At 37.2% G+C, this 25884-nt stretch overlaps 1 protein-coding gene across 2 annotated transcripts in view; it reads right to left on the reverse strand.

Annotated features, from left to right (window-relative positions):
• The window catches only part of LOC134751371 (hexokinase-2-like), a 43760-nt gene extending 19930 nt beyond the window's left edge, over positions 1-23830 (reverse strand). For both annotated transcript variants that reach the window (XR_010128646.1, XM_063686717.1), the window contains exons 1-2: positions 23713-23830; positions 4693-4879 (exon numbers count right to left, since the gene is read on the reverse strand). Coding sequence is in view for 1 of the 2 variants with exons in the window: in XM_063686717.1 (XP_063542787.1) it covers positions 4693-4869 (177 nt within the window). In the remaining variant the exon portion in view is untranslated. The remainder of the gene's footprint in view (positions 1-4692; positions 4880-23712) is intronic.
• Between the last annotated feature and the right edge of the window lie 2054 nt (positions 23831-25884).

A 25884-nucleotide genomic window follows, 5' to 3' on the forward strand; every position in this document is an offset into this window, starting at 1 on the left:
AACCCTTCATGCGCGAGTCCAACTCGCACTTGCCCGGTTTTTTTCATGAAGCGTTTGACGCACTTTGACCCCTTAATGCGCAATGACAGCGACAGATCAGTGGCCACCGTGGTCAGTGTCATTCACTATCGCGCGGGTCGCACGCGCACGCGGCGCTACACGAGGATCTATTAGTAGGAGAGCTGGCAGATATTTTATAGGTATTTGAAGCTGAAAATTTGTCTCACACCCATCATACCCCAACTCAGAACTGAAACATTTTATCAGTCAATTAATTTATCGAATTGATTACAAGGTTTAATGGATTAATATAACCTTGGATGTCATTTCGTCATTCATAATACATAATGTGGAAAAAACTAATTATTTATTTCCACTTTCCTACCTTATCTTTCCTACCTACCTATAAACGAGCCTTTTAAAGAGGGAGAGAGGAGGAGGTAAAGCCCGCAGATTATAAATGATTCCAACTGTCAAGAACCTAAAAACGGTCTGTACTCTGTGTACTGTTTCATTGAATTTGACATATCTTATGACATGGTTTTTTAAACGATTGCAGCGCTATCTGCGCGTAAGCATTAAACTTTCACATTTAATCCTCCACCCGTATCATTCGTAAAACACGGCCATCCTGATAGAAACCCGTCCTCGTGCCCGTATTGTACAAATTTCTGTTTTAAACTTGCAATTACATTCAAAGTCAAGCTTGTTTGTGTCACTATCTCTATCACTGCCATAAACGTAATCGACCCTAACCACCACTATTACCACCCTGCTTATTTAAAAAAGCCTTAAGTGCCTACGAAGGCTTGTATAATTTCCGACTTTTAGTTTATCTTTATGACATCCGATATCTTTACAGTTGAGATTAGTCGCAGCACTTGTGGTTTACGGCGTTATATCGATGGATTAACATTATTTAATGGTTATTAAAATAAGATACGATCGCTATAAGTGAATGATAAATAAGTATTAATTATGCGGTTATAAAAATGTGATATGATCGCTGCATGTGAAAGAGCTTTGTATAATTGCAATTTCTTATTGTCAATAGTAAATATGTGTCTATTCTGTTCGTCTATATACCTATTCCTGCTACTATCCCAAGAACATTACAATATGGACCCATAAACTGTTATCTGAAGAATAGACGAATAGAAACGCAACATCTTTAGGTGTATGCCTGTATGGCAAATCGTTTTATAAATTATTATCCAAAGCCTCTTTCTGAAACAACTGTTCTACGATTCATAACAACAACTGACAATGCAATGTTATGAACTCTCTTTTTATGTTTGACCCTTTCAAATAAAATAAGATAATTTCAAATCGGTCTAGCTGTCTCCGAGAAACATCGTAGCTCATACATTAAAATAAAATGAATACAAATATCCCGACGAATTCAGAACCTCGAAATCTTGAAGTTAAAAATAACACAGATTTGTGATATTGACGCACAGTGGTGTGGTGACGTGTTGCGTATAAGAATGCGTCGAGATACTCGAGGTTGCGGCGCGGCGGCCGAGCCTCCATATATTTCAATCAGACGACAATTGACCGCGATCGCTCATTGGGATAATTAAACCATATTCCAACCATACTTAGGTACATCAACTTTGCTAGCACAAATGTATACGACGAATGCACGAATAGTCAGAATGCTCATGCATGAAGTTTATATTTGAACGAAATATTTTTTATTTCGATGTTTGTTACCGTTATATCACGGAAAATATCACGTCACGTTATCACTAAAATATCATTTAATTGCTAAAAATAATAAATAAAATGTACAAAAATTTGCCCGCGAAAAGCTAGTGAGCGAATCGAAACGCGCGTAACGTAACATGATGTCACGCATTCGACAGATTAGTTCATGTCATTAGTAGCAAACGTCAGTTGGACCGTCCAACGTGTGACGTCATCACGCTCTGCCGAATTCGCGCCAAAAATTATGAGCTTTTAACCGCTCAAAAATTTTCAACATTTTATATATTTAAAAACTGTAATACTTTTACGCCACTCCTCCTGTGGCGGGGTGGCCTAGGGGTTCATGGCGTTAGCCGCGATAGCTAAAGACGCCGGTTCGAATCCGGCCTTCACCACTGGAGGGCTTCGTCACTTTTTCTTTAATATATGACATCTATTACAGTTTTTAATTTATATATAGTAGTGTGACTACTTAAATAAAAACACAAATCAAAAATATTTAATAAAATAATTTGATTTGTTCCCAAACTTGTTCATTTTATATATTTCTTAAAAAATAATTTGAAGGTTTACAAAAGTATTTTTATTTCTTCCGGTATTCAAACAATATAAATTATGATTAAAAAAAATTAAAAAAAAACATGCATGGAGCTAATTGCTCAGCAGTCAGCTCTGACCTACTCAGAACTCGAAAAAAATATTTTTTTTAAATTAAGAATTGTGGTTGATAAGCAACAATCAGACTATTAGCTCCATTAAGTACCATCAGCCGCAAAAGTGCATGGCGATCAACGAATTCATTCACAATTTCTCCATGCAATTTCGCAGCTCACTGTACATACGTAACAGGGTATAAACCGTATAAAAGAGCGAATTAGAGGATAATGTAGTTAAATACACGGTTTGCCTTGGCCTTGACGAACCGATGCACCGAATAAGGGTGTATCCTTCCTTCTGTGGCAATGTCAACCACTTAACAAGTTAATACATAATACATATTATGTCCTTTAAACGTATCTCACGTTACGCTACTACAAACTTAATTAAACTGAGTAGGTACTGACTTTTTGTTTAGAACTATTTAAGTCACTAATGAGTTGTAAAAGACACTCACTAAAACTCCAAATTAGTTTACAATAGATTATTTATTTTGAGTTTTATATAATTAAAACAATACAAGTCTCTTCCCAACAACTTGCGTTTTTCTCTCTGTCTTAACTTCATCTCCTGTCAATGTCATTATTGTCCAAAACCGCGTCAAACCATCTGTCACTTGTCAGATATTTTAAAAATAAAACTAAAAGACCGTTTGAGATATCCTCAACATCTAATAGTTGTAATGGTTGTAGACCTCGTGAATAGCTTCGTCATTGTGTTTACCAAAAAAAACGCCAAAAAACCTATATAATTATTCAACCTGCTCATTAAATTTCGTGAGAATTGGTCGAAAATTGAGACCTGTAGACGAAAAAATCCGGACATACGAATGATTGTCGTAGCCGAAACGTAGACCTTCGCTCTCGCTCGGTCAATAAAAATTCCTATGGATCCTCCAAATGCCGTGAACATGGTGTTTGTAATAGTGCCAATAAATCGCTAAATCGCAAACTTGTATCCTAAAACATTACAATATACTTAGGCCCACTTACGCGTTCCAGGGTTAGCCAACTAACTCGGAGTTAACCTTTTATACAGGGTTAAACTGTACCTATATTGTACGCAAATGGCCCTAATACATGTTGCAGATTGATTAAATAATAGAGATAATTTACGGGGCATCTCGCGCAAGAGCACATACGCCTCGTCTAAAGTGAAAGACCGAGAGTATATACCGAGACTCGATTTGGAAGTCGAACTAGATGGCGCTGTACTGCACCGCGTAAAGTTCTTCTCCTCGTATCTCGATTAGCCCGCGAGCGCGACCTTCACGAGTTTTCAACATTTGACATCGCTCGATGTGCAAATGTTTTGACCTGCACCACAGATAACACCCTGTTAATTAACAACTTGTGAGTCGCTCGAAGCTTGAGGAGGTATCATATTGGTTTCAAATTTTAGATAGCGCCACTTTTATGACAGCACTATCGCGGCCTGACCTTTGACCGTTGAGTATTTGTTAAATAAAATCGTGAGTTGATAAGTTGTGTGATAAAACAAAGGAGCCGTTTAGTCTAGTAGTACTACGACAGGGTATCATGAACAGTATTTTAATAAAATTTGACTAGAATTACGAATTTTAATAGGTTTTTCACTTTGATAACAACAACAGCTTACCACCTACCCAGGATTATACGAGTACAGTAGGTATCCCTACGAATACTACAATGATAATGAACCTAATTCCTGGGACTTATTTATTATCGGGACTTAGAAGGATACCGACGTAGTTTTAATTCTAAAGTGGTTTATACTTAAGCCTTAGATGCCTGTAATTTGTACCTAGTTTCGAGCCGGGCACGCGCATCGTTTTACGAAAAGGCTTATAACCATTGAGAGAGCTAACACAAAGTAGAAATAACACATTTTATCTTTGTTTTTGCTATTCTTATAATTTTTTAAGTCTTATTTTTCTCATCGTATTGTCCTGTGTATGTGTACTTGTGTACTTTATGGAATAAATGTTTTTCTTTCTTTCTTTAAAATTGGCCCACTATCGCATAGCTATATAGTGTGGAAAGTCATCTCTGTCAATAGACAAAGGCGGAAAATTAAAAAAAAACCGGCCAAGTGCGAGTCGTACTCGCGCACTGAGGGTTCCGTACGTTTTAGTATTTGTTGTTATAGCGGCAACAGAACAACATCATCTGTGAAAATTTCAAGTGTCTAGCTATCACGGTTCATGAGATACAGCCTGGTGACAGACAGACGGACAGACGGACAGCGGAGTCTTAGTAATAGGGTCCCGTTTTTACCCTTTGGGTACGGAACCCTAAAAATGTAGTTGCGAAGGGTTTGCCAGAGCCAACAGCCAACATCAGGTACCTTCAAAGCCCGTGCGTTATCGGCCAGCCTCAGCGGCGGCGGTAGGAACTGCCCGGCCCACATGGTATCTTCAGCGTAACCGTTGGTCCCGCTGGTCCCGCCGGTCCCGTTGGTCCCGCGGTAGTCCCCGTTCAGCTTGGCGTGTCCGTAGACGCGCCCGTCTAACGCCGTCGACATGGCGGGATCTCTGGAAATGTGGAAACAAACTTATAAATACGTATTAAGAAGAAAGAGAGCTAAAAATCTAAGTAGTGTTTTCTTCGCAAGGATGTGATAAAAAACATTGTAACACCGGGGAAAGAATATTGCAAACTCGGGTCTTTAATTCACTCCAACCTGCGGCTGTCACGAACACCCTCTTACTTACCCCCTCGTTGCACAATGTACTATTTCATGAAGATTCAGGAGGAAGTAGGCAATGTCAAATGTGATTTTGTAAAATCTCGTCTGTAGTTACCTCAGAACTTGTTTTTGCTCCATTTCGTATGTTTTACATACTAGAGCCATGCGCCATATAAACTAATTACAGACAGATATACCTCATGTCATTGTATGTGCAAAGTTTCATTACAATCCAATACGTAGTTTTAAAATGAGAACGAAACTCCGTTTGTATGGGAAGGTGAAATTCGGCCGAGCTTGCCGGGGACTCTTAACATTAAGGGCCTGTTTCACAATGTCCAAGTAAAGTCCTGAATAAGCTACTCGCCACTTATCTGACGAATAAAGTCATCGTTGGCGTTTCACAATCTCCAAATAAGCTTTATCTGCTGGATAAAGTGCTTTTTTTGTAGCAAATTTTATCTGGCAGTATACTATACTTGGACATTGTGAAACAGGCCATAAGTATTGAAAATATTTTGACACAGTTACCAAGGCCATTGGCAAATTTTGGCCAATTACCTACTATGTAGTGTAGTGGCGTGGTAGTGGCCAATAACTATAGCACTCACTCTACCTAAATTAAACTAAATTAAGCACTAATTGCGATCTCTTCCTAGCTTACGTAAAGATTGAAGGTCAGAGCCACTAATTAAGTATTAAATTAGGTAACTAAACATTGACCGTGACCCGTTATCAACGTCTCAAAATAATTTGGAAGACATTATAACTTCCTTATCAAATAAAGTAATTATGGAAATATTTGCGAAGATGTTTTTATAATTATAATTAATTGGTTGGATATCGTTTTATTGTTGTTCTTAATGGTTATCGAAGGTGTTATATTGACGGTCAAGTCACGGCGCCGCGGCGTCAGGTGTCGAATGCTACTCGTATAGATTCGACATTCGACATATGTGATGTGATGCAATTATGAATATAGAGATAGGAATCGAAAGTAAAGTAATTGCTTTCGTTTTTAGGGTTCCGTACCAAAAAGGTACAAAAGTAACCCTTATGGTGCGACTCTGTCCGTCCGTCTGTCTGTCACATCTCGAGAACTACAGCTATCGATTTGAAATTTGGTATAGTCATGAAGAACGCTAACCCAAACACATTGAAAGTGTAATTTTCTAATATTTTTTAATTAATTATGGAAAATGCCCAATATAACTCAAAAATTTCAAAGTCTAGTTGCTAGGTCGAGTGGGATATCATTTGAAAGAGCTCAAACTAAATATTACAAAACAATTTTTTTTCCACAGTGAAAAAAAATTTACTTATGAAGGAAAATGTAAAAAAAAAATCATCCCCCCCCCTTATCTCCGAAGTTTACCTACCAAAAATTATGATTTTTTTACAGAATAATAACATTATAATAAATATTATAGGAAAAATATAATCACACCTCTATCTTGAACACTTTTTTATAATTATTAAAAAAAACATTAAGTAATTTACTTTGCAATTTAAGCCCCTTTGCGGGTGTTTAATTATACTTGAAATATATATGAGATTTTGCTTGCAACTGACGGACGGGTAACTATTATGAAACCCTACACAGAGCATGGACCGACAATATGTCTGGGCCGGTTTATTTTTTTTGATCAACAGGTGACTAAGCTAGCTTATTCTAAAAATATTCAAAATTCAAAAAAATAAATATAAAAAAATATTCACAACTACGAACTAACGACGTTTTCTTAAATCGTCTATTTTTATCTCTTTGTTAACTTAAACACCCTGCATGTAGCTCCTAAAGTATTCATAGAGTATGAGTTATGACCGAATTTGTAGAAAATTTTATGTAAAAACTTTAGTCCGAAGATTTTATAAGCTATCATACAGATACTATACTAGATACTATACATAAAAATCTGAAAAAGGTACCTTCACCCCCCCCCCCCCCCCTCCAACCATAATTTGATAAGCTAACCTGCTTTTCAAATTATTATATTTATTTCTCGTAGTTTTTTTTAAATACCACGTCGGTGGCAAACAAGCATACGGCCCGCCTGATGGTAAGCAGTCATCGTAGCCTATGAACGCTGGGTGTGAGGATGAACACCCTAATTTGTAAAAGTAATTACTTAATAATAATAGTCTGAAGCTTTATTAACCGATAACGGTTTCTCATGGCCAAATAATAAGATAAAACGTCGTAGTTGGGTGGTTGTGATACGACTGATAGTGACGCGAATTCAATATTTTTTTCACTTGGTGAATGACAGCTGGGCACTGGCTGTTAAATAATAAGTTAGCTTGAATTGCAGTGAAGTACGCGCCAAAAGTATCTACACATTTTCCATAGCTCTACAAAAAGATACGTCTCTGTTTATATAAAAACCTCTTAAAGTTCGATCGAGATTCAAATTAGTAAGTAATATGTAGTATACCTATACATCCAGATTTACACAAAACATTTACTTGCATTTTTTTCCCACATATGGGAGAACTTTTCAAACTTATGGCTCTACACTATGGACGGCCCATCCCGCCGCTCCATAAGCGATCCGACACCACCCTCTGTACACGCTGGCCCATCTTAGTGGGCGACTATGATGGTCCATAGTGTAGAGGAGCCATTAAAGGCGAAGGCAAGCCAACGTCTTTAACAATGCGAAGAACATGCTAGGTTGACTTTTTGATTTTGTTCATTTTTAATTGGAAATGGGGCGCTTGGCACTGAAAGTAGTTTGGAAATCGGCAAGGTCACCTTGGCCGAAAGCTGTGACGGCAACCAGTCAGTTTTGCGCGCTACACTTACCTACATACTTGTGCATATACCTGCACTAATTATGTATGTAAGTACATATAGCGCGCATCAATCACATACATCACATATACACTCGATACACGTGATTGTGGATGTAGCGCGGCGCGGGCGCGGTGCTGACGCGCAGGCGCGCCCCCCGCCTCTCATTCATGTACACCGATTAGAATAATAATACCACCGACCAGTATATGTATGGTCCCCGGTCACTTAAGGTTGTTACCGACCTACGGCTCAATTTATACTGTGCTTAACTAGACTAATGTTAGTGCTTCACGCGTATCCTCATCATGACACTGTATAATTATATGTAAATACATATACCTATAAAATAGAGCGATCAATTTACTTCGCACGAGATCCTCATTCAGTTGATTTTCGAGGCACGTTTTCTTAGACTGTATCCATCTATTACGGAGTTATATCTATCTTTAGTATTAGGTGCCTGTGGAAAGAAAAGCACAGTCAGCGATAAAAGCTTGTACAAAAAAATATTTTTTGCCAAAACCATTAAAATCCGGATGTTAGAATTGATCATTTCATGATGTGGCAATCATTTGATGAAATGATCGGTTGGCCGCATCATGAAAAGTCAAACCTAACCTAACCATATCATGAAGTGATCAATTCTAAATGGAGTTGGTACGTAGTACGTACCTATTATTTACCTAGATTTTCCTCTTGTGTTAAAACTAATCTCAAAAATATTGAAGCAAATATAGAATATGATAGGAACCGCTTGTTTACACAAGTGAATAAAGATATAAAGACAATTTTTGCAAGCACTTATGTAAAATTTTATAGATTACAACGATTTCGACTAGCAAACTCAGATGTGTGACATGTGATGATTTGGAAGAAACTTTTTTAAACGGTGTTAATCATAAAGTATACGGTTTACCTACTTTTCGCCGAAAATTGTATTGCAGAATTTCACTTGGCAACCAACTTTTCGCCAAAGTTTCATTTGGCCGAATTTCATTTCGCAACTTTACATAATCAAACTTAACCCAACCTAGTACGTCATTTTCATTTCCCAACTATGGGGTTGGGAAATAAAATGGTTGCGAAGTAAGGTTATGCCAACGATAAATTTGTCAAATGAAACTTTGGCAAGTTAGTTGCCAAGTGAAACTCGGCGAAATAAATTTCGCCAAAAAGGGAGTACACCAAAATACAGCACTGTTTTAACTTAATACACCAGTATATACCTAGTGGTCTTATTTTACGCCAGAACTCGTAAGGATTAAAGGTCAAGTTATACTTGTCAATTTTGTAGTCGAGTCAGAAATGTCAGTGTTTAGTAAACGACGCGGGTTTTACGACGGCGAGTTGCGTGCGATTTTGTAAAAATAACCGCGCGGTGGGCTTCGGGTCGGGCGTCGGTGGCGATGGGATAAATAAATAAATTCTTGACCTAAATTGTTAGTAAATATTTTGTGAAAACAATGTAAAAAATTGAAATAAATGTCATATACGAAGGAAAAAAATTACCAAAGCTTCCAGTCCAGAGCTGGAATCGAACCAGCGTACCCGCGTACAGTTGTCTGATTGTCGTATACTTGGAAATTTGGAAACCCATGCCACCGTGACCGGATAGTCGAGCGGTTCAGGCACCTGTCCGGTAAACTGGGTACGCTGGTTCGATTCCAGCTGACACTGGAGACTTTGGTCATTTTTTTCTTAGTATATGACATTTATTTCAGTTTATAGTTTAAATAGTAGTGTGTCTACTTGAAAAAACACAAATTAAAATATTTTCACAGAAAATAATTTAATTTGTTCTTAGAATGTAAAAAATCAACTAGACTACTAACAATATTGCGTGAGAAGACTTCTATTACTATTTGGGTTCCATTCTGTTCTTTCTGACGGAAAATGACGTTATGGCACTGCGCAGATATTCCGGCGCCGCTGTCAACATATCGCCGCGATGTCAAACATTGACGTGACACTGTCAACTAGGGAGATAACGGGGCCGACTGACCCGCGATAAAAACTGCCGACTTATCGTGTCGAGAGCTTTGTTTGTCCCAAATGACCGACGTACATCAGAATCAGAAAAATATTTATTGCCACAAACATTGTCCATGTTGCTTCCGATAAATAAACTACCCGACAGTATAAAACAGGAACCGAATGATAAACTGTTTAAAAATACGCTTAAAAAGCTTCTTCTAGAGAAAGCATATTACACAATAGACGAATTTCTAAATGACCAAACACTGAAATAATGCTATGTACTTACCCAAATTGAATTAATTAAATTTTATTGAAATATTATTGTAAACATTTATTGACATTTATGCATTTTCTAAAATGACATATAGTCAAAACTCTGACGTATAGTCAATTAATATTGACTGTATTGTTTCACATTATTTAAATCTATTTATAAATTAACCTGGACATTTAATATTTAGCATCATTATTTTATTATTTTACTAATTTTCTAAACGAACTTTACATTTAACGTTGCATAAACGTGGATAAAATATAAAGTTATAAATATAGATTTTATTGCTATTTGTATGAGATGCATGTAATTTTACCTAGACTTAAGAAAATTGAGTGCCCTGACAGGGTGTCATGGACCTACCATCCTCAAACTGTAACACCTAATGTATTATGAACATGACTGCAATACAATAAAGAATAAAGAATAAGAGGGTAGAGTAGCGAGTAGGGTAGAGTAGAGTAACTAACTAACGCTAACTCATACTATACATATCAGATTTTAAACTAGGATGAAACGTACAATCACATTTAATAATAAGTACAGTCGAAGGCAAAAATATCGATCCAGACAAATGGCTCAAAAATATGTGAACACGACATTTTCAACAATTTTTTATCTTTTGCACCTGACTGCGACTTGTTTGCCGACAAAAATCATAAACTTTTTAAAGATTTTTTACGTTTTTGTGAATCAACAATATCAACATAGGTAGATTATTAATTATTATTATTTTAAACTTTATTGCACAAGAACAAGTACAAAAGGCGGACTTAATGCCTTGAGGCATTCTCTACCAGTCAACCACTGGGCCAAACAGAAATTGTTAAGGTGGGTGCAGTGCGATGCGAAAAAAAATATTTCTAAATATAAATTCTAATACTAACGCCAATATACAAACTAGTAATATTTATATACTATAATACCTTTATAAACTACATAAATAAACAATATAAATATATATACAAATTTATCATATAATATACATATATATTTATATATATTTGCATGTGCGGGGGAGGGGGGAGGGGGGGGTCCCACTAGACAGTATCTAGCAGGTGCTTGTAGAGCATTCGTTTGAAAGTCAGCTTGTTTGGGGCTTGTCTAATCGTTAGAGGGAGCGAATTCCAAAGACGTATTATTGTAATATTTATCGTATAACTTTATTACATATAGCTTTAATTACTTAGTTGTACAGCGCATTGGCGCCCATAGCTGTAATGCTGTAAGATTTTATTTCAATAAATATCAAATATCAAATTATTGTCTATGGTGTAACAGCGTACACATATTTTTGAAACTTTGGGAATGTATATATATTTCTTGACTGTACAAATGTAAGATTGTTGTTTTGTCTGCGCGTTATCAGTTCTGTATTTAGCAGCATCTTATTGAATGCGTCGGCTAACGGGCATACGGTGGTCGCGGTTTTATCGTTTGTCATAGTGAGCGCCACGTTCCAACGATCTAAACGCGAGTGAATGACACGATAGACAATAAAAGCGCAACCATCATATCGCCACTGCAATTGAGGACGGGCGTCGTCAATTGACAATCAGGACCAATCAAACATGATACACTTCGCAATCAATGCACTGATAGTACCAAAATAATCATTCACTCAACTACAGTCGCCCTCAAATATATCGTAGCCAGTGGCGTAACTAGGGGGGGGGGGGGGGGGCAGAGGGGGCAAGTGCCCATCCAAGGGGGGCGCTAAAATGGGTAAAAGGCAGCAGCAGGGAAACTTTTGTCAGTCATCGGGGGGCGCGAATTTGGTGACTGCCCCGGGCCGCTAAGAGGCCGCCCCTGATCGGAGCAGCAAAGATAGATATAACTCCGTAAGTACTTTATGGGAGCAGCTAAGAGGCTCAAAAATATCTCAACATGCAACTCGTAGAAACTTTGTCCAGATATTTGTGAACATCTTTGACGCTCCGATATATCTGATACCGACTGTACTTCGTTCTTGAACATCTGAACATTAAATCTTTGAAACAAACGTCATACCCAATTATTTAAAGTTATGGTGAGGGTCAAAAGTTAAGAATGCTGTAGCCTAATTTCTGGTGGTGACGTACCTATATCGAACTAAAATGTTTATGTAACTTAGTTTTGTTTGAATTAACGGAATGATGTTACAATCGTTACAACCTTAGTAACGAAGCTACGAGTAAAGCCAGTAAAGGTGCGCAAATCGCAGACTATGTTTTCCATAATCACTATACGATTAATATTTAAGTGAGCTGACGTTCCACTGGATGCTTCGAATAAGTGATGGTTACATCACTGAATAGAATATATGTACTGTCCGCGCGCCAATTCCGTGCATTCGGAGGTCGAGGAAGTGAGGGGTGTGCGCCGCGCCCGTACGTACAAAATGACACCAGTCACCATCAATCTGTCATGACGCCCAACATTCCTAATATTCCTCAGCCGTGCACTGAATTCGCGCGCGGACAGTATGTCTCTGCGTTTCAGCATCGTCAGGCTTAATATGTCCCACTACTATTAAGGAGGAACCACGAGGCCCGCTTTGAAAATCTAATTCCTTGGTGTTAGCATTTTATATTCTGTACTATTTTTATATTATATAGTATTATTCCAAGCTTAACAACGTAACGGCTTAATAAAACAATATGGCTAATACTGTACCAACATAAGGTGATTGTAATATTAGTTCTAATGACAGTCATTGAAAGCCCGCCAAAAAGCATACTTTGAGCGTGTAGGGCTGATATATGTTATCTGTGACAACTTAGCCTTGCCTGTCAACTTGTCAAGAATTACGGCTTAATGAGAAAACCAGATTTGTAAAACTAATATTAATTAAAAACCTGTCAAGAAGAACATCGTCTTTATATTTGTAGGCAGCATACGAATCCCCAGAACGAGGCTCACAAGGTGGGCTATCATTAGAATGTGAAATACCGAATTTTTCAACCCAGAGTGGAAACTACATATAGGTCTTATTATGATTAGTCTTGATTAGTCTGATCTCACGATATTTCATTTACTTAAATGAAAACTTATAAGAAATTTAAGCATGCATGCATGCCAGTATCCAAATCTACGACGTTCAATTATTTAGATACAACAAAGCCACTTCGAGTAGATATCACGATTAACAAAGAAATTAACCCGAGGGCAGTAGGGCGATCCTGCAGACATGTTTGTTTACTTTATGATACGGCTGAAAGTACAAGTGTGATAATTTTTTATCATTAATAATTACTTAATAAGTTACTTCTCTCGAACCTGCCCGTGATTACCAGAATGATTGACAACGCATAAAGTACGTAACTGCTAAAATGTATAAATAACTAAGTAACGATTTATTTAGGCAATCATTAGAGAACCGGTTTAAAACGTAAATTAGTATTCTATTTTCTTAATGTATTCATTAAAAGCGAATCAAATACACGAACCGGCAGAAAACACATTTTAAATGACATTTTGCTGAGAATTTTATTTGGACGACATTCCACAGCCGTCTAGTATTATGAGTTCGTCAAGACAGCTAGAGGTCAACGTAAACAAAAACTCTAAATTAAAAATTTAAAACCCTGATCTTAGACAACACTATGAGTTCTCTTAAAAACGATCTAAAAAGTCTAAAAACCATGTCTATTTCATAAATCCTCTACAAAAAACTGCAACTCGATCGATCTGTTTTGAAAATATTCGATATGTGTACACAAACATACATACAAACAGCCTTACACCCTAAATGCGTCTCCGTTCTGTCCTTCTGTCGGGCTCGGGGGTTATAGAAGTACTCGTAACTATCGGTCTAATTCATAAGATTTTTATCTACAAAATGTCTTAACATAATTCGGCGTGACTTAACTTGACTTTAGGCTTTTGTTACCTACCCAACAATGAGGATATAATAAGATAGAGCGGTACTGTCATAGTAAATTTTGTAACCACTGTAAATTCACTGCCATCTATTGACATACTTTAAAACTAAAAATGAAGATTTATAAAAATACGTTAAAATGTATTTAAATATGGATAAATGATTTTTTTTATTTGCATTAATTATTTTTATATGATTTTGACCCATGTTCTTTCACTGGTATGCGTTAAAATTATAAATAACAAACGAAACAGTCAACGCCCTCTATACGAGCTGTCTGATCGAGAATCAAATTTTCGTGATTTTCGAGGCACGTTTTTTCCTTAGACTGTATCCATCTATTACGAAGTTATATCTATCTTTGCCTACCCAATATATGAATGTGTGAAGTAGAGATTGTTTTATATTGTATTGTAAATCCACTTAACCTTACTCTACCCGACTATCCAACTCCAACCCGACTCCCAACCCCCTTATCCCAGGGTTGGGTTAACCTTTGGAGACTCAGCCTTTTATATTCGGATGAAGACTAGCTAGCATAAGCAAAATGCAGCTTTGACTGTATCTCTATCAGAACAAACTAAGCCAAAATCGGCTTAGCGACTGCTATTAGCCAACAACCGAAATTAAGCTTTAATTCCTTCGCAAAAACCTTTAACAACCAAAAGTCGTTAGTTGTATTGATCGAGATATGCATGTAGATACATAGATATTGAGATAGGCCTCTACCAAAGCTTTAAAGGCCGATCCTTCGCTAATGGATACGAATATATTATGCCATTTTACGGGTTCTACACTATTTCTCCTCTTCTTCTTCAGTCGGTCCCTCAATGCTGAGGATCGTGACATCATGTCCTTCTGTTGAAGATCAGGCTATAGGCTTCTATTCTTCGCCAAACGCATGGCCTCGTGCAGTTTTAATTGCATAGGTGCAGTGATTTGAGCACACCACCTCGCATCGCATTTCTCCTCTACTCTACTCTTATTCTCTTGGACCATATCAAGATTTCTCAACTTGAAGGGCTAAAGTACCTATGCATACGCACCCGTGCACTCGGGGGCAAACACTTCTATGTTGACAGATAATGACACGCCCGCTCTGACGTCACACACAACACACAAACATACTTTTTTTCCAATAAATTATTTGTATTTGTATACTGCATACGTAAGCTTGCTTACTGTTCTGGAACAATACACAATAAAGCGCCACTTGCACCATTCCACTAACCCGGGGTTAACCGTTTAAACCTGGAGTTACCATGCTTACCACTGTTACCAGTACAATTTGACACTAGGTTAACGGTTTAGCCGCTTAACCCCGGGATAGTGGGCCATAAGACTATTTGGTCAATTGGCTGATTATATTTCGTCATACACTCAGCTACAACTACACCAACCACTGGTCAACCGACTCAGCAGAGAACTACGCTATGAAACTTTCCATAAAATGTTTGGTGCAGCTCGGTTCTGCCTTGTTTAAACAAAATATCAATTTGTCTTTTCTGGAAAACCCTCCACAACTCGATGCATTTCGTCTCAAAATAGAACCTTTCTAATTATTCCAGTTTAGGGGCAGTCTTAATGATTGATCTTGATCGTTCTGCAAGTTACTCGACTCAATTTTTATTTTATGCTGTAACACTGGTGACAGATACCGCAATCTCTATAAGTCAATGCTCCATCTCGCAATAAGTCAATGCTCCATCTCGTAGTTGAGATGATTATGTGCAATCTGTCTTGCCCTTGATATTACTAACACAAATCCTACTCACTGAAATGTAAATAGAACAAAAACTTTGTATCTAAACATGTAGTCAGTGCAATGAATCGTAACAACAGGTCATAATCATAAATCTGTGCCACGCCCGCCGCCACCTGCCTCTCACATGTATAGTATACTAATGTATAGAGCGTAATACAGACAGGAGAATAGTAAGACGTGAAATGTAGTGCAAAATTTGGAGAGACGAGCAACATAGAAGCGATGCATGTCTCTCTCTCTCTCTCTGTGTGTGGTCGCTCCCTCATGACTGAGGATCATGGTCATCAGTGGCTGTGGATGCTCCACACCTGGTTCTTGTGATCTGCCTCCATCGGTGCCTGTCCATCGCGTCTCTGACGACCGAACAAAAGCTGGTTGAGGATGAGGCCCTTTTCTATTGACACATATCAGTCATTTGGAAAACTTAACAAAAAGAAAGTTGATCAACTATATGCTTTATATGCATACACCGGGGTTTTAGGTGCGGGAATGTTGTACATTAGCCAAAAATAGGTAAAAACTGTAAAAACAGAAACTGTTTTAACATTTCTAAGCACATTTGCAGCTTACTTGTGCATCCCCCTGTACACCCAATTACACCCCGCTGCCGACGCCCATGATTTTAACAATCCTGCTAACACAGTCACTGCCATCAGTGCCAACGTTTTCGTAGCGCTACGCTCGTAGCCGATGGCGTTTTCCCGCTTTGTAGAGGAAAGCGACTACGAAGAGAGAATCGCCGAGCGGGTTCCCGGCACGCAATGTGACACAAGTCGTATGGCTACGTGATGCGCCATCTACTTAAACTGTCAAACTCATATTGCACTACTTTAACCTTTTGGACGCCAATGACTGATATCAAAGATATATATAACTCCGTAATAGATGGATACAGTCTAAGGAAAAAATGTGCCTCGAAAATCACGAAAATTTGATTCTCGATCAGATGGCGCCCCTAGTTTTGGCCTACACTCGTATAGAGGGCGTTGACTGTTTCGTTTGTTATTTATAATTTTAACGCATACCAGTGAAAGAACATGGGTCAAAATCATATTAAAGTAATTAATGCAAATAAAAAAATCATTTATCCATATTTAAATACATTTTATCGTATTTTTATAAATATTTATTTTTAGTTTTAAAGTGTGTCGACAGATGGCAGTGAATTTACTGGGGTTACAAAATTTACTATGACAGTACCGCTCTAATATAAGTTACTCTATGCTGATATATACGCACCGTAGGTTCAACGCCAAAGACCGATAAATCGGTCCTAGACCACAGAGCAACATAGACCTACATGCATATGCAATAAAGTTAAATTTCAGTTTTGACACTTCGGTGACGTGGCGTCTGGATGACTGCTTTTGTGTTTGAAACGGCGTCGAAAAGGTTTAGCGTCTCATTATTTCTCAGTCTCTGGTATCTGGTTACGTGTATCGTCAGTGTATATGGGGCATTTTCTATGAAAAGGGACCTTATTGTCGATGGCGCTTACGCCGCACAGCGTCGCTCGGCCTTATATTTATATCGGGGCATCGTTTATAATGGCGTTAGCGCCATCGACAATAAGGTCCCTTTTTATAGAAAATACCACATATAAAATATGCCTTTACGCGTATTTAAAAACAAAACAGCGTAATGTCTATGTAAACACTGAGAGTAGATTGAGACCACGTGTTGAGTGAAGGTCTCTGATTCATGGCTATTTATCTTTTGAAACACATAAGTAAACATAGTCATATGACAAGTATTTGTCTCGTTTTCAATTAAAAAGTACCACATTAGATTATTTTAAACCGGGTCACTCACGTATTATTAAGTCGAATAGCTCGACATGTTGAAATTGGACCGAAGCATTTCGAGCTATTCGACTTAATAATACGTGAGTGACCCGGTTTAAAATAATCTAATATGTTTGAGTCTCACTGGAGTTTTATAGTTAAAAGGTACCACATTGTCGATTGCCATAAGGACGTTCTGACAGGTGGTTATTCGTATAAAGATACAATACAATCCAATTTCGTCCTTATGGTAAGCGACAATGTGGTACCTTTTGATTGAAAACGTCATATTTTGCTAGTAAGTAGGTACTGTAGGTAGTTTGTTTATATGTCTTACAAAACTGTTTTTTGTAAGTTAGTCGAAATGAGTCTTAATAAACTAATGTCCTGCGTCTGGGGCCCATTTTGACTCGAGATAATGTCAAATGTGACACGGCTATTATTTCATGTCATTTTAATCTTAGAGCCACTCACTAACCCGGGGTTAGCGGGTTAAACCTGGAGTTACCATGGTTACCAGTACAATTTGACACTGGGTGGACGGTTTAACCGCTTAACCCCGGGTTAGTGGATTGTGGCGCTAAAAAGGAATAGCATGTGGTTAATTATGAAAGAAGTGTTGAAAAAGTTAGCGTTTGTATTCATTTAACTGTATCAACCGACTTCAAAATGTTAAAGGAGGAATTAGCGACAGTCTCAATTCGGTTAAATGTTTTCTTTACTAATCACGAAGACCATTTAGATCTTAATAAAATTAACAACGGCACTCCATAATGAAACATCATATTATTATTTATCCTTACCGTAAACGTGTTTTGGGTTATTATGATTCTAGTTGATCTTTAGCCATTAATGATTTTAATGCACAGATATAAATATACCATAAATGACGCAAATGCATTTACTTCGCGTGTCCGAACCCCGACCAAGCGTCGAGGTTGACTGTCGCTCTTGACAGTCCACGCGCGTCAGTTGTTGCAGCCGGACGTCCGTGAAAACTTAAAAAATAGTTCGTTGCATGATATTTAACTGCAACAGCCCAAAAATTGCGAGCACCCAAAGGCAAGGACATATTTCCTATCACATGTAAGTAATTTTAAAATTATATAATGTGTAAATTTTGTATGAAAAAGTCGGCACGCTTTGTTTCAATACCAATCGTGATACTTGCGTCATCTAGCGTATATATTAAATCTGTGTTTTAATGACATTTTAAACTGTTTCGTGAATCCGGTTTTTGTAGGTAGGTAAATTATGATTATGTAAAAAGCGGACGTGCCTCTATTTGTTTGACAAGTTGAGGTATTCGCTGATTGGGGTATATATTTGGTGTGGCCTCCAGGCTCAGTTTATCTAGACGTTGACATTAAACCTAGCTGCCGTACCGAGATGTCCTCGATAAGCCTTTTTACGCAATAACGCAAGTTGTTCACGTAACTCTGAGATAACACTTCATATTATGAATAAACAATACTCGACTGGGTAGATATAGATATTGAACAAGTGCGTATGTAGTACGCATGTTTAAACTATGGGACCGGTTTTGCTCAGACGAAGCCGACACGATTTACAAATGTTTGCGAAAACTTAGCGCTTACAAGGAAAACTTGATGGTGAAAGTCACAAAACCAGGGTTTTTGTGAACTGATTCATTATTTTGTTCCTTGGTGGACATCAAAGCATCGTAACTCTTAGGTAGAGAAAAAACCGGACAAGTGCGAGTCGGACTCGCCCACCGAGGGTTCCGTACTTTTTAGTATTTGTTGTTATAGCGGCAACAGAAATACATCAGAATTACATCATCTGTGAAAATTTCAACTGTCTAGCTATCACGGTTCATGAGATACAGCCTGGTGACAGACAGACAGACGGACAGTGGAGTCTTAGTAATAGAGTCTCGATTTTACCCTTTGTGTACGGAACCCTAAAAAATATGATACTTTAGTACCTACTTGAAATTTATCTACAGATGTTTTCAAACGCAGGACTCTATATAATTATAGTGTCAAAAACGTTTGTTTACTTTAATTTTGATCAGCCAAGTTGGGACGAAAGTTAAGGACCCGCGTAAAATAACCTTTTCATACAAACGTACCTAGTCCTCATTTTTCTCTCTGGATATTAAGAGTCCCCGGCAAGCTCGGTTCTCCATACAAACGTAGTTACGCTCTCATTTTAAAACGACTTGCTAGATTGCTCTGAAACTTTGTACATACAATAGGATAAGGTATATCTAGGTTTGTAATTAGTTTATGTAGCTTCAGATACAATAGTAAAAAAAATACAGTGAATTTGTTTTTCATACAAAACTTGTTTTTGCTCTATTTCGTTTGTTTTATATACTATTTAATTACAGACCTAGATATACCTCATGTCATTGTATGTGCAAAGTTTCATTACAATCCAACACGTAGTTTTAAAATGAGAACGAAACTCCGTTTGTATGGGAAGGTGAAATTCTGTCGAGCTTGCCGGGGACTCTTAACATTAAGTATTGAAAATATTTTGACACAGTTTGTCGTAAGTATATCGACCACAGCTGTGCCTCTACGTTTGATTTTTTGAGATTTTTTAATTATTATAAGTTAGGAGCATTTAAAAATTTATATGAAATCTGTATTGCGCTTGCGCTCCTAATTTTTACAAAATTCAAAACTAAATAAGTCAAACGTAGTGGTATAGCATAGCTATAGCAAAGAAAGATATAACTCCGTAATAGATGGATACAGTCAAAGGAAAAAACGTGCCTCGAAAATCAAGAAAATTTGATTCTCGTTCAGAGGGCGCTACTAGCTTTGGCCTACTGTCGTTTAGATGGCGTTGACGGTTTCGTTTGTTATTTAACAATTTTAACGCATATCAGTGAAAGAACATGGGTCAAAATCATAAAAATAATTAATGCAAATAAAAAAAATCATTTATCCATATTTAAATACATTTTCTCGTATTTTTATAAATCTTCATTTTTAGTTTTAAAGTGTGTCGACAGATGGCAGTGAATTTACTGGGGTTACAAAATTTACTATGACAGTACCGCTCTAGTATAAGTTACTCTATGTATACATCAATCCCCATGGTAGATTAGATTAAATAAATTGTGTTATTTTGTATTGTAATTAGAATTATATCTTATGTTATTGTTATTATTTTCTTAATGAAGTTGAATTATGGGATTGTTGACATTATTAATTTATAGTTTTGTGCATTTTAAAAATATTGACATGTGAATCTAAATTTATTAACATTTTGTAAGTAATTATTGTTAAGTATGTAAATGACCGATCCTGTGCCGCTCGCAACCACCGAATTCCCGCGACCTTCACCAGGTCGTCGCTCCATCTCGTTGGAGGCCTACCGGCAGTTCGTCTTCCGGTACGCGGACGCCACTCCAGAACCGGTCACAGGATCGGTCGGAGTGGCTAGCCTTGGGGGAGGCCTATGTCCAGCAGTGGACGTCTATCGGCTGACATGATGATGATGATGTAACTGACAGTGTATGATGATTAATGCCAATAAAAATCTATCTTTCTATCTATCTGTCTACTGACCTACCAGATGATCCAATAAGGAAACCAGCAAGTACTTACTTCTAGTAAGTACTTTACGTGCCTAGATCTGTAGAGCTAAAGACAAGATGTTCATGATCCTGAACATAATGAAATACACGTTCAGAATCAAGAATACAGGCTAAAAAAAGACACTAATGCAATACTATGTAAATAAATACAAATACGTTATTACGTTATAATTTTTGACATAAACTTACAATCGTTTTAAGCATGTATATTATTATTGTATATTTAATTTTATAAATTTTGGTAAAATAAAATCAGTTATTGACTTTAGAAATAACTATACATATATTATATAATACAACTATGAAATTATTAAAAGTTAAATAAGACACTGTCAAATATATTGTACATATATAAATTAATCTTTAGATTTAAGATAATTGCCTTGCCCTACCAGGGCCCATGTGAAACTATTATATATGCAACACCTGTGTACCATGGATGCAATAAATAAATATGAATATGAATAATATAATTTACTTAAGTAAAATGGTGACAATCCGCAATTGCACGCGCGGAGGATTGTTGATAATAATGTCCAGTTCCAGCGTCCTGATACGAGTGCGACTAGCTAGCACATGGATATATTTATAAAATGATTATTTAATTCCTCTGCTTCGGTCCGCGGTCTTCATCCGCGAATCTAACGAATATTTATGGATGTATGACGTATAAGACAGACCGGCCCCCTCCTAGGTAAGAATCAAGGTCGTGTCGTAGACGTAGAAAAACAAGGTTTTTCCTAGCTGATTATATAGTGATTAGACACGCCACGCAATTTACATTTGTTTTTCATCACACCAGCTGGTAAAGGCTCTCTTGATTGTTCAGAAACTGATAAGAAAGTTGCATTTTATTCACACGTGAGGCAAAGTAATCGAATGAAAATTTTGGGTGGTTTGCTGGTAGAATTGACTTTTAAATGATGATTTTGAATATATATTTTGATAAATATTCAATACATTCATTTTGAATCGATTTGCTTTGATTTTGTTTGATATTTTACAGTTAGTATTTTCCTTGTGGTGGTGTGGTCAAATTTTTTAAAGATTTCATTTTACGAACCACTCGCTACGCTATTCAAAAAAAATAATTCAAAATTCAAAATGTTTATTCTGTAAATAGGCTTAAGCTAGCTCTTTCACATGTCAACTTATAACTATATATACATAATTATTCTATTTTAACATAAATGCATCCTTATCTTCTACGAATTCCTATATGGTTCTATTGTGGAATCATATTAGCACGAGACGTTAAACAACAACTTTGCCCCCTTGTTAAACAAATTACTATTTTCTGACTGCAAAAATGAAAACTCCATTCGACATGCGCTTTACGCAAAAACGAACATAAAAACGCCATATCCTTATCACCCTCGCTTATGAATTGACTTCAATTAGCTGTTATTATTAAATCTCTAGAAACATAGATAATTTATTTGAGAAAACAGAGGCCGGTCGCCGGCGCCCGCGCTCAAATAGTAGCACGGATCTATTTTCTATTTACCTACGCCACACGCCCACGAATTAAATGACGAAGATAACGGAATCTACGCGTACCTATCTGTGTTTTATGAGAATTGTGAGAGAGGTTTCATTTAATGTATTGAATTGAATTGATCAGAAATTAGAGGTAAGCTCTTTTGACATGCGAAATTGATTAACGGAAAATGTCCTGGCCGTAGCGCCTGAATTTAAAGGGGCCCACTGACTATCAGTCCGCCGGACGATATCGGCCTGTCAGTTGTTCGTAACTGTCAAATTTTTGTTTTAACTGACAGGCCGATATCGTCCGGCGAACTGATAGTCAGTGGGCCCCTTTAAAGAAAAGTTATTCGGATGTTCTAGCTTTGGAATATCGCTGTGTGGTACTTTGTAATTGCACCAGCATAATAAATGTTGTTGCATTCGACATTCCTACCTATCATTACCACCACGGCTTGACTGACAGCATTCTCAATTCCCGCGTTTTCATTATCCACCTCATCAATATTTATCATTTATCGATATAGTCTTGGAACCCAAAAAAACTAGTTTTAAAAATCGCTTAAAAATATCTCCTGGATGCGCTATAAGCGATTGTCTTCCCTATAGAGCATACATACTTACTTACAACTATATTTTAGTAGTAGTACTAGTAAGTCACTTTATTGTACAAAAAAAATGGTTAACATGAAATTCATATAAATTATAAATAATAAAAAAATAATTATAAATAATAAAATTATAAATTGTATATATAGTATTAGTATTAGTTTTAGTAGTGTTGTTGGTTTAGTTGTTGTATTGTGTATATAGGTATTTTCATTTAACTTTTAGATTTCAAGTAACATATTTTACTTAATATACCTAATTGTAGAACTAAGTATAAAAAAGAAATTAATACTTGTCTTGACTCCACAGTCAAACTAATTTTAGCATTTTATTAATTATTAATAAATAAAAATTTTATCATCAATCAACGCGGACCGGATTACCATCAATGACATATGACATCATTAAAATAAACAATTGATTCGCGTAAATTACGCTCAAGATATTCGGGGCCAAAAAACTTTTTAAGCTCCATTTGCCTTTTGCGCTCTTTCTTCTCTTCATCCTAGACCATCGTTTATTTATAGTTTCAGATTGAGAGTACTCACATTTTGTGTTGTCGTCGTGAGGTTATATGTCGCACCGGATCGAACGCTACGTGCGTATTGTGAGACGTCGCGGCGCACACTGCCGCCGGCGGCGCCCGACACTGACCCCAGGCCTACACGAGGACGCTGATAGCGCAAAACAAACTAACATCTAGTCAAACTTGACCTGGACCTATGTAAATAATGCGCGTAAACTGAGATCACATTATACTGGTTTGATCTGCCTTTATGAATAACATACCATACTTTACGCATAAGTGATACTGTCCGCGCGCGAATTCTTGCAAGGATGAGGAATGTTAGGAATGATACGTAGTATCTCTATAGAGTTTGTGTGGGAAAGTCTACGGTAGGCTTCTAACCTGGAGATATTCTTTAGCTATAACGATAGGTCACGGTGTCGGTTATGTATCTAAGATTTAACTAGAGATTGCAAAATCGTTATAAATCCAGAAAAGCTCGGCGTCATGATGGACGAAGACGAACCACTGAAATTCATCCTTGTTCTTGATACCATTTGGTAAACAGTAGAAACAGTAGGTAGACTCCCATTGCAGAAAAGATGGCTGAAAGCCGTATGAGATGATTCTGGCATGTGATGAGGCGTAACGAAAAGTATGCTGTCAAAAAAGCCTTGGCCATCCCAGACAAAACGAACGGCAAACGGAGGCCGCTTACCACATGGTGGACAACCGTTACCAAAGACATGGAGCGGGCGCAGACTAACATATTGACAACTCAGGACAGAAAAACCTGGCGCCTTCGAACGAGGAGGGCCGACCCCATATAACGGGACATGGCAAAGAAGAAGAAGACTCGTATGCTTAATAGGACATACTTAATTTAAGGAAAAGGATCCACAAAAATCTGTCAATAAAATTTGAACCTCCTGTTAAAGTCAATTTATTTAGGTACCTAAATGAAAAAAAAAAGATACTTACTACTTACTACGGTGACGCAACGACCCAAAGTGAGTCCTGGCCCCCGACACCAGATCACGCCACGCCTCTCGGTCTTGCGATAGCTCTCCCCAGTCGCCATGGCCGAGGTTGAGCTGGTCTTGAGCAACTACGTTTTTCCACCGGTACCTAGGCCCTAAGGCGTCCAATCGAGCGTCTCCCATTCGGTTGTACGGCGTCTACAAGTACGCTCTCTTCACGGCACGATCCTCTCCCATTTTCTCCACCTCCCGTCTTCCGCTCTTGTCGGCCCCAAAATCAAATTCGTAAAATTATTCGTGTTTACAAAACTGTCATTAGACCAATTTTAATGTATGGATGCGAAGCTTGGACATTAACCTTGAAAGAAGAGAATAAGCAGTCAGTGGCGGAAAGGAAGAATCTACGAAAGAAAAAAAAGATGGATTTTCGCTAAATTAAGTAGGTACGTCCTTAATCCTTATTTTATAAAGAGAACAGCAGCGTGACAAGAAGCGAACAATTTTCAAATAGTTCTGTTCACCTCCGACCTCCGTCCGCAGACCTGAGCATCAAAGCAAAACGTACAAATGTACCCCCTTATTCATAAAACTTTACAGGCCTGATTTAGTTACAAATACATAACTCAAATGACAGATGAAGACAAACGATTGCTAATTTAGGCCAGTAACGCGTTTATCAATAACGCTAGTACTAGTTTTCTATATTTAATTTATTTAGAAACACTATATACTTACTATACTCTTTGGAGTTGCAAGAAGTTGCCAAAAAGTTCTAAAAATCTGGAAAATATCATAAGAAATACTTAAAGGAAGTTTTCATATATTAATAGAGTAATAAGTAATAATCAAGCGTATTTTGAAATTATGAAATTTTGTTCCCTATAAAGTACAAAAATTTGATAAAAGTCCGTTTTTTTCCATAAGTATATGGATTTTTTTTATCTACTATAATATTTGCTTTTAGTTAACGTATATTGAAGAACATAATCAGCTGCGAAATCTAGCAGTTTCGCTGCTAAGAAATAAGTTTTTGAACTCTGACACTTTTATCTCAAGTTGTTTTGAACATAACAGAGTAATAATTATTGATAACGAAAAGATACCTACAGACGTACTTCGTGCATAATTATTTTCCATCGTATTTTCACGGAAACTTACGATCGTGTCTTGCTATTTCAGTCAGTCTCGGTACAAAGAGTACTGAGGCTGACTGAACTAGCATGACAATAAAT

Source organism: Cydia strobilella, chromosome 22 (assembly GCF_947568885.1).
Source record: "Cydia strobilella chromosome 22, ilCydStro3.1, whole genome shotgun sequence".
NCBI lineage: Eukaryota > Metazoa > Arthropoda > Insecta > Lepidoptera > Tortricidae > Cydia > Cydia strobilella.